This window comes from Montipora capricornis, chromosome 1 (genome assembly GCF_036669925.1).
Source record: "Montipora capricornis isolate CH-2021 chromosome 1, ASM3666992v2, whole genome shotgun sequence".
Lineage (NCBI taxonomy): Eukaryota > Metazoa > Cnidaria > Anthozoa > Scleractinia > Acroporidae > Montipora > Montipora capricornis.
The window spans coordinates 16,643,373-16,653,372 of record NC_090883.1 but is presented as its reverse complement, the minus strand read 5'-3'; the positions used below and the strand labels follow the sequence as shown (position 1 = coordinate 16,653,372).

Genomic DNA, 10,000 nt, shown 5'->3' with positions numbered 1-10,000 from the left:
CCCTATCGTTGAAGATCAGATGGATAACATACGAAACTATGGTATTTCGTGCTTGAAACCCAACTGAACAGCTGCATGATGTTGGCGCAGAAAAATATCAAATTTTGTTTTAATTGCTTTCCCGACATTCTTCATGAAGAATCCGTGCGAGAGCAGCTGCTGAAATTGCAAAATAATATCGTATCATGTTGACGAGGCTCACTGTGTGTTACAATGGAAGTAAGATTAATTTAGAGTAATTTTTAGAGTAATTTGAGTAGAGTAATAAACTCTTTTTTTTTCAAAGCACTCGTCCCATTAATTCTTTCTTTCCTTACAAGGAGAGACTTAACTGTGGCCAAATGGCTAATGTTGTATATAGAGCTGCCGGTTGGGACTACAATGATTTTTACATCGGAAAAACTGAAAGACGATTGCATGACAGAAAAACTGAGAATTATTCCTGATAAAGCTAGATAAAAAAGTTTAACCAAATTGAATCACAACCTGGACTATTTGTTTCTTTACATATCAGTTTGTGTCGATAACGGAAATGTTCCCAATTTATGCATAAATATGCACTGTCAAACATAGATTATCACCTTGCATACGGAACCCGCGCCCGCAGTGCAGTCGGTAGTCAAAACTGTGCTATCCTGGTAGATACTTGATGTATTTTGTCATTTAGTGGTTATCTATTGCACAAAATTATCTAAACACTGTAAAACCTTCAGGGTTAGGATTAGGGTTAGCCCAAAGGATCCGCAGACTACTTTGACAATGTTATGACGAAATTCATTGTCAATAACAGGACAGACGCATGAAAAACTGACATCATGATCAATTTGTTTTTTACAATAACAAAAAGGCAGAGGGGTAAAAATTAAATCAAAGCAAGAGAAGAAAGCGAGACAAAAATGTGAGAAACTTCAATCTGACGCGAGCAATATCGCGTCATTATCGCATAAATTATGTGTCTGTCCGCTTATTGACAATAAAAATTAGTCAATGAGCGCACGAGAATTTTTGCAGTCATTGCAAACATTAATATCGATGTTACTTTCCTGACACCGAAAATCACACAGTAATTTTTATATACGATTTTTTGTCGGAGTTTTCCATGTTGCCTACATTTACATATCTACCCTGGTGTCTAATGCAATATGATTGGCTCATTCCGAGAATGCGCTTGCAAGTAATACAGGACTCTCTCTCTTTTCCCGCTTGGGTTCCAGGTCCATTTTCAGGGAGGGGTAAGAGGGCAACAAATGCAAAATATTTCACCGAGGGCTTCATCAACGTACACTTTGACCTCTTCAACTTCACACCCTCACTGTTTGACTTCTGAAGTGTCTCCTCTAGATTGCGCAGATGCTGCGTGTCATTTGCACCAGTAACACTCAGGTCATATAGTATGTCACTAACTCCTTTGAGCCCATTTAAGATAGTATCCACGGTTTGCTGAAAAATGGATGGGCTGACAGACACTCCAAAAGGTAAGGCGGTGTATCGGAACAATCCGAGATGCGTGTTGATGGTCGTCCAACAACACTTGCTGGTACGCAGACGATAAGTCCAGCTTGGTAAACTTTTCGCCACCACTCAAGGTGAGTAAACAACTCTTCCGCCGTTGGCATGGGTTACACAGGAACCTCCAAAGATTGGTTAATGGGAATATGAAATCCCCACAAATTCTTACAGTTCCGTCTGGCTTTAAGACCGAAGCGATAGGCGCGGCCCAATCAGAAAAATCTACTATTTCTGGCGCACTGGTCGACTCCAACCTTCTAATTTCCTCGGCCATCTTCTTTTTCAATGCAAAAGGAACTGATCTCGGTTTGAAAAACTGAGAAGTAGCGTTGTCCTTAAGCTTCAAGTGAGCTGACTCCTTTAATGGTCCCCAGTCTCCGTCGAAGAACGATACATATTAAGAGAACAACCTCTCCAAATTATCGCCGACTCTTGGGAGACTTGCTTAATTTGCTTCCAGTCCAATTTAAGAATGGATAGCCAATTTCAACTCATTAATACTGGACCATCGGTTGCGGTTGCAATTATAGGAAGGCAAGCTTGTTGACTGCCATAAGACACTTGGACCTTGGCCTCTCCAACGACAGGAATTTCGTGCCTGAAAAACTGCGCCCATTTCACATCAGTTTTCAGCAAAGGTTTCGCTGCCAATACATACATACATTATTCGTAAACCTGCTGTGTTAAACACAGCAGGTTTACGAATACCCCTCTCTTTCCTCTCCGCGGGACACTTCTTTACAATGTAACCCAACTGGTTGCATCCATAATAATGCGCTTTCCGATGACATTTAGGAGAACTTCCACCCACTTTGTTTACAAAAGGCTCACCATGTACCACAGCGATTTCCTTTTCCGTTAATTCAGCTGAACAAGCTTTCCCAATCGAGAACTGCAAGGTTAACGTGGCTTTCGATGGCAGCTTTCTTCGAGCGCACTTTCAAACCACACTCGAAACGATCAGGAATAGATTCCTCGCGATATTCCCAGAATTCGCAAGTCTCCGCTAACCTCCGTAACTTGACCAGGTACTGTCAAATAGATTCCGTCTCTTCTTCCTCCGCTTATGGAATTTGAATCTCTCAGCGGTTTTTTTCATTAGCGTATTGACAATTACGGTGAAACGTAGCTCTTTCGAATTCCTTGGCACTGAAATGGACCGCAATAACGCATACATTTGGCTTCCCATCAAAGTAAGTATACACGGAATGCGTTGTAAATCAGCAACATTGTTAACTTCGAAGTACACTGATTTCTAATCTCTCAACATACTGCCTCCATTCTTCCAAAAGCCGGATTTACCACGACTTACCGCAGATGTCTCAGTCATCTTCGTTCATCTTCGTATTGTTCCACAGAAGTAAACTTTATTACACTTGTCTAACGTAGTTTCTTAACGTAACTTACACTTAAGAAATTAACCCTTTGGCTACTAGAGATTTGGCCGAAAACACGTTTTGAAGCTAGTTGAGGGGTTTTTTGGTCACTGTCGTGCTGTTTAAGAGCTAAATCTCCCTACAAACCCGTTTCCAGGTTGTACACTCCGCGGTCTTTTCAGCCAGGTGCAAAATAAGCGCTTGCAAAGTTCGGGCATACGCAGAAAGCAAAATTTCGACAGTAGCATAACACTTTCTACTTTCACTTTTCGCTTTCTCTCCTTCCCTCTCTTTTCGCTTTTTGTTTTTTTCAACTTGCTGGGCATTTGGTAGGCTTTATTTTGGTGGGAAGAGTTTCTGAGAAACCTTTCATCATCTTAGAATTAGGTGCTCAGAAAGGCAGGTGGGTAATGGAGCAAGCTTTTCATGGAGATTTTCAGGTCAATGTTGGTTTTTTTGGCCGTTTCTCCAGTTTCCTTGACTGAATTGTGCTCATTCTGGTATAATTTGAGAGATCTCTTGTCCCTGCACAAGTTAGTGGACAAAGCTGTTCCTGACCGTTAAAAGTGATGACGTCACAAGGGGTAGATGGGACCGTGGATAAAGCTGGACGTATTTTGCCAGATAGTAATCAAAGGGTTAAACCTAACCCTAGGAACGGAAAAAAAGAATTATTTGAATACAGCTTTTTAGCGCTGTATAGTTCCATGGAGTCAATTAACACGGATTCATTAGTTATAACATGACAACATAACACTTGCTTGATAAAGAACATATCAAACAGCACCAATATATCATCAAGTGAAGATTAGTAAAATTGTTTGGGTGATAGCTCGATTAACTGCTTTCTTTCTGTACTTAGCGAAGTATAATATTAGTCCCTCATACATGTTCCCTATTTGGCATATGGGTTGACTGCTTGGGGCCAGGCCACAACAGCCCATCTTATTGCTGCCCGCACAGGGTAGCCTCCTATTTCTGCCCTGATATCTTGAATTCAGGTTATTTGTTTGTTAGCAGTTCCCAGGCAGCACTGCGTACAAAGTCTGCGATTGGGGAATTTGTTTGACAGACTTGAATCTGCGATTGCTCATAATCTCTTGTTTGACGGGAGCGTTATATATTTGTAATCATTGATGCAAAGAGAAGCGTTCGAAGGGAAGCATTTTACTTAAAAAGATGAGTTACCCGGTAGCTTGTCATGTCAAGTGTAAGTACAAATAAATCGTTCAAGTTAATATTACTCTTGCGAGTTTGCGTCTGTTAGAAACTAATGCCTTCCAAAAAAAAGCAAGTGAGAAGTTTTAAAAACGCATGCGTCAAGATAAAACTCAATGCTTAAATAAAAAATACAAAATAATTACACTTCAAACTTTGTTATTTCTTGCGACATTAATTTACTATATTTTCCCAACCATCTCCATCACCATGTGATATCTTCATGTCTCATGCCCACCATCTTTCTCTACATGGAGCTGCGCCGCGTCACTTCCAGTGTGGAACCCCTAGTTATAATTAAGTTATTGCTGCTTCAAAAACGTGCACTACCGTACACATGATGCATTTCCTACATCCAAGGCTTCATGTTATTCGATTATCTCTTAAAGTATTACTGACTGTTTTATTTCACTCTTCTTTTGTTCTCCCGCCTACACTTCTCGCCTCAACTAGCTTACGCTATATGCAAGTATTCATCAGAATTTATTGCAAGTAGTAGAAATCATCAATTTCAATTGTGAAGATATAATAAAGTTGTTGTTTGTACGTAAACAATATTCCTATTGCAACTCTGAGAAGGAATCGTCGTCAATAAAATTTGCTTTTTAGATCCCTATTCGGAGACTTTGCTTTCCCCCATTTGCAATTAGTTTCTGCTGTTCACAGTGTCTCGTTATAGCGAAATGCTGTTACGATCTTACAAATAAATCAATTTTGGTAGGTTCTGCAAGTTCTACTGTTCAAAGGTCTCCTATTCCACAAATGAGTAATACCCTGGTCGACCTTGCTTCTCAGAGCTGTTTGCTAGTACCTAGTGAAAGTGCTCGAGCATTCCGGCACACTGCTCTGAATCTATCAACAACGACAACTTTATTAATTTGGTGCTTAAATATTACAAAATGCTTTGTGCTCGATGGTAGCTCGGCAGAAATGTTCTAGGCGGGTTCAAGAGAAAAAAGAATGAATACAAAGTTTTGATCCCAAACATCTCGACGCACTCTAGTGTTTAGTTTAGTCATAATGAATATGAAAATCGCAAGAAAACTGTGAAAATAATCAGGCCTGTTTTCTTTAAGTGTCCATGTTATTGTCCAGACTTCGTCTCTTCGCGACAAAAAAGAGAAAAACGTAAAGCAGTAGCCAGAGCTTTTTTCATTAGGTGCAATTTCCTAACAAAGGAAAAAAAAGAAACGAATAAATTAATATGCGATCGAATTAAGCCTCACAAAAGCTCCAAAAACCCAACAGGTACAATAAGAAAATTAAGGTCACATCGGAATTTTTGATTTTCTTCTCAAGAGTTAACTCAGTGTGTTAACTTAAGAATGAACAAAACGAAGTAAACTTGTGAACAACAAAAATGTTAAATCAATGTAACATGTGTTGGCATTTCTCTTTATTCTACAGCAAAAATGATGTTGTTAAAAGTGCTGTCTCTACTATCCATTCTTGTTGCAATCCCAGAGTACTCAAGCGCTGGTAAGTGTAAGAAATCATGACGCCGAAATATAGGGATTCGTATGTTTAAAATTAAATGCTCTGCTGAGACTAAGGAATACAGATTTCTCTTTTAAAAAAACTCTCTAGACTAATACTGTGTTTCAGTGTTGACAGTAAGGCTGTAACGAGATAGAAGGCAAACTTGTTATAACTTGGTTAAATGTCAATTAACTCTGACTAATTTGTCAGTTGGTGTTAGAGCGATTTGCAGTTGAGTGTCGAAAGTAATTAGCGAATTTCTTTGTTTTGCATTACTTCACTCAGTGACTGGTTGAAAGTTCTCGCGGCACTTTTTCAACCAATCAGAAGTGAAATCAAAACCAGTTGTGGCTCGCGCGTGCACATTTTCCCGCGCTTTGTGTCGGCTGCGTGTGATTACTTCGAGTTTTGATTGGTTTACTGGATTGTCTCCGTTATTTTTGATCGGCCAAAGTAATTGCTTTGGCTTTGGTTGTACGACACTCGATTGAAACTCGCTCTATTGTTGTTATTATTTTCCTTTTCATTCGTAATCCTGTTTAGGGGGTACCAGGGTCCCCCTTGTTACGTCAAGACATTTTAATGGAAATTAAACTCAAGGCAGGGCGAGTGGAAAGCCAAATTGTCCTCTTTGAGTTCCACAAAGGGGTTTAATGACGCTAATCAAATTTACGAATTAGGGTTCGATTCCCGGACTCGGCGGCATATGTGGGTTGAGTTTTTTGGTTCTCTACTCTGCACCGAGAGGTTTTCTCCGGGCACTCCGCTTTCCCCTCTCCTCAAAAACCGACATTTGACTTGATTTACTTTCATTGTTCATGTCAGTTTACAGTGTCCCCAATTAGCGCTCCAGCGCTAGAATGGCCAGATACTTAAATAAAGTTCCTTTCCTTTCCTTTCCTTTCCATTGTAATGATATCGCTTCATTTCCGTTCGCGATGATTACGTCCTTTCTCCACGACAACATTACTTTCTATGCTTTCCGATCTATATAATCTTGTTTTGCGGGTCGATTAAGTAGGATCCCCAGAGTCGTGATTTAGCTATTCAGCAGGCTATTCTTTTGCTCTTCATCAACAACTATACATCCTGTTTGGACTACTTGGCTTATATGAAAAAAAATTAAGTGAAGCTATGATCTTCGCAGTTATGTACACAAGTTTTAGCCATTGCATAGAGAAGCCTGGAAAATTCAGGACTTCAACGGGGTTTGAACCCGTGACCTCGCGATGCTCTAAACAACTGAGCTATGAAGCCAGTTAGGTTGGGAGCTGGTCATTTGTGGGTTCATCATTTGTGGCCGTCTTGAGGAGGCAGTGTGGCCCAGTGGTCAGGGCGCTTGCCTTGAGAACCGGAGATTCCGGGTTCAAGACCCGCTATGACCACTCGATGAATTTGATTCTGGTTGTCCCTGGTTCAACTTCCCAGCTGCACTTGTAAATAGCCAACTGGTTTGTGGCTGGGATTCTTAACAATTGTGGTTGTTCTGTTCCGTCGTTTCGTTGTGTTTCATTGGTCCTGAAAAGCCCCTATGAGGAGTGGTCAATTATGTATGTATGTATGTATGTATGTTCAAATGTTCCGGCATCGCGAGGTCACGGGTTCAAACCCCGTTAAAGTCCTGAAAGTTTCAGGGTTCTCTACGCAATTGCTAAAGATTGTGTTCATAACTGCGAGGATCATAGCTTCACTAACCTGCGATCAGGCGTACTTTTCTTTAGGACGTGAGAAGGTACGCCTGATACAATAGACCCTTCCACGGTTTTTGGCGCCATCTTGGTTGGGGGCAGACACGGCTAAATTTACAGTAAATGTATGGGATTTGAACCGCTGAAGCGCAACGACCATAAACGAATTTTTAAGATTCCATACAAACCCTTCTAAAATGATCACGGCAAACTGCCGCGAAATTAGAAGCAACATGAGAAGATTTATTATTCGAATTTACGGACGTCATAACATCCTTAATGGCCTTATTTTCTGCTGAATGAATGATATCAATAAAAGTTGGAAATGTCTCTTTTTAGCGACGCTGCAGCGGTTCAAAGTCGGTCAAGACAACAAGGGTTTTTTCGCAGGAGCGGTTACAATTCTACAGTACTCAATATGGCAGCAAGAGAAAATGAGGGGACAGAGAAGGAGGCTCCCGGTCCAGCCCTTGGGATATGTCATGTCCACGAAAGTTATTTTTAGACGAGCGGAAGTCTTCCGAGACGTCCGCATGCAGGCCAACCTCGGTCCGATGTTTGAAAGAAAATACATATTCATCAGCCTTCCACGCGCGCCATCATTTTCTCTTTTCACTAAGAACCTGAGAGCGAGGCAAGACTGCATGCGGACGTCTCAGAAGACAGACTTCCTCTAGAACAAAGACTTCCGCTCGTCTAAAAATAACTTTCGTGGACATAACATATCCCGGCCAACGCCTTGAGCCTCCCTCTCTGTCCCCTCATTTTCTCTTGATGGCAGCTATGGCGTACTTCCACTTTCTTATGCCAACCAGGAGAAAAAGAAAATTTGAAGACTATTTTAACGCTCTATCGGAAAGCTTCGCGAATTAAAACTTCGGAAACACTTCAGAGCAAACACTTCCTCTTTTATGCAGTTAGTGGCGTGTTGCTTGGACCGTCTATTAGGAATCTAAAGGAACCTGACAAAGAAAGAAACCATCGTTGGTGGGATCATAGCTACCAACACTAGAATGAGGCACAGTTTAAGAAAAGAATGAGGGTAACACGTGAGACATTTCAGTTCATCCTCGATTCCGTTTCTGATCAAATGTTTTCCTTCCCAGAACTCAACGTGATCTTTCTAGTTCCAAGCTTTTTAGGTCAAAATAAGATGACTTTATCCGTCCTGATGTGAATTCATGACGAGTCATCCGTCTTTGACGGATGTTCCGCGTTCTCAAACTCCGTCTATATAGACGGATAATCGGACAAATAAAAATAGACGGATTATCTGTCTAAAATGAACACCGTTCCGGCTTTAGTGTGAAAACGGCCATTTCCCGTAAAATTTAGCCGTGTTTGCCCCCCAGACAAGATGGCGGTAAAAAACCGTGGAAGGGTCTATTCTGCCGCCCACCTGTCAAAAGTGTTGTTGTCTTGTGTCATACTGTGTCATGCTATAAATGTGAGCCAATCAGATTTCACCGGAAATTACCTGCACGTTGCGATTCAAGGGAAAACGACGAAAACAAAATAGAACTCTAGCTGGAATGTCTGCGAAGTCAGACTTTATCCATACAATCAAAGCTACTAGTATTTCTGCAAATCCCACTTGACATTTGGTGCGGTTTTTATGTTTAATTAAACCACAAAGGAACAAAGAATTTCACTAAACCATTGTTCAACGCTTCCGTAAACAATGCCGAATTTCTCTGTCAAGCTCGGCTGATTCCGCGATTGTGGCAGCACTAAGTTCTATTCGGCTCTTTTTGGATTCACGACTTGTTGCTTCCGAATACATTCCAAAGGATTTACCACCACTACAACACTTTCGAGTTGGTGGAAGTGGAACGATGCATTTTTTCTAGAAGTTCGGGACTGTAAATCCCGTAGGAAATACAACTACAATGTCTTCTTTCAGACAAACCATGCTTCGGTTGCATTCTCCCTGCTCGTCCTTTAACAACAGCAGCTGTAAACAGATCCAAACATCATTCCTGTTCAAATCCTTCTCGGCGACCATAATATGATTAGATGTTAACCGATTTTACTTAAGGTTGATTTGCATTTCTGTAACCAATCGGAGCGAGGCTCCAAGAGCTCTATTGTTTCTCGGCCAATCAGGCAAAAAGGCCAATTTTTCGGCTTTTTCACATGCGATCCGTACAGGAAATGTATCATGCCCTCCTTCCCCAAAATGATAAGTAGGAAGGGAGGTCATGATCGCAGGTTATAGCTTCACTTGATGTCATAACCGGAGTCAGGTTAATATATGGTCCATTTCATATATATCATTTCGTTCAATGAAAAAAAATTCTAATTATAGATTCCTCGGGTGATCACACGTCTCTCAGTACATCCACAAGGGCATTATTACTACCCCCCTCGTATTCTTCGTCCTTTGTCTGTTCATTCGTTTGCTTCCAGAATAAAGTTTAAATGGTGGCTTCCCAAGCCATTGTTTTTATGAGGAGGTGAAATGCGACTCCACTAAAAACGACTGCATGGGAGGCTAGGTTTATGGGTCATCAACATAAATGACTTTCACGTAAAATCTCGTGGCTTTCCTGTAAATCTGAGCTAAAATCATGCATGTTTGTTTTCCTTTCTAGAGTGTGATTTTAATCTGGGCATGGAAAGTGGTCTAATCTCAGACTTGCAAATTGGAGCCTCTTCACGATGGGATAGCAACCATGGCCCCAGTCAAGGAAGACTGAATTATAAAGAAACCACAAGCAAGTCAGGAGC

General features: G+C 41.0%; 1 protein-coding gene across 1 annotated transcript in view; it reads left to right on the top strand.

Annotated features, from left to right (window-relative positions):
• The window catches only part of LOC138014332 (lactadherin-like), an 18,881-nt gene that overhangs the window by 1,731 nt on the left and 7,150 nt on the right, over nucleotides 1-10,000 (top strand). Inside the window, exons 2-3 of the mRNA XM_068861422.1 lie at nucleotides 5,511-5,582; nucleotides 9,865-10,000. The exon at nucleotides 9,865-10,000 is cut by the window's right edge and continues 205 nt beyond it. Of these exons, the coding sequence (XP_068717523.1) occupies nucleotides 5,516-5,582; nucleotides 9,865-10,000 (203 nt within the window). The 5' untranslated portion in view covers nucleotides 5,511-5,515. The remainder of the gene's footprint in view (nucleotides 1-5,510; nucleotides 5,583-9,864) is intronic.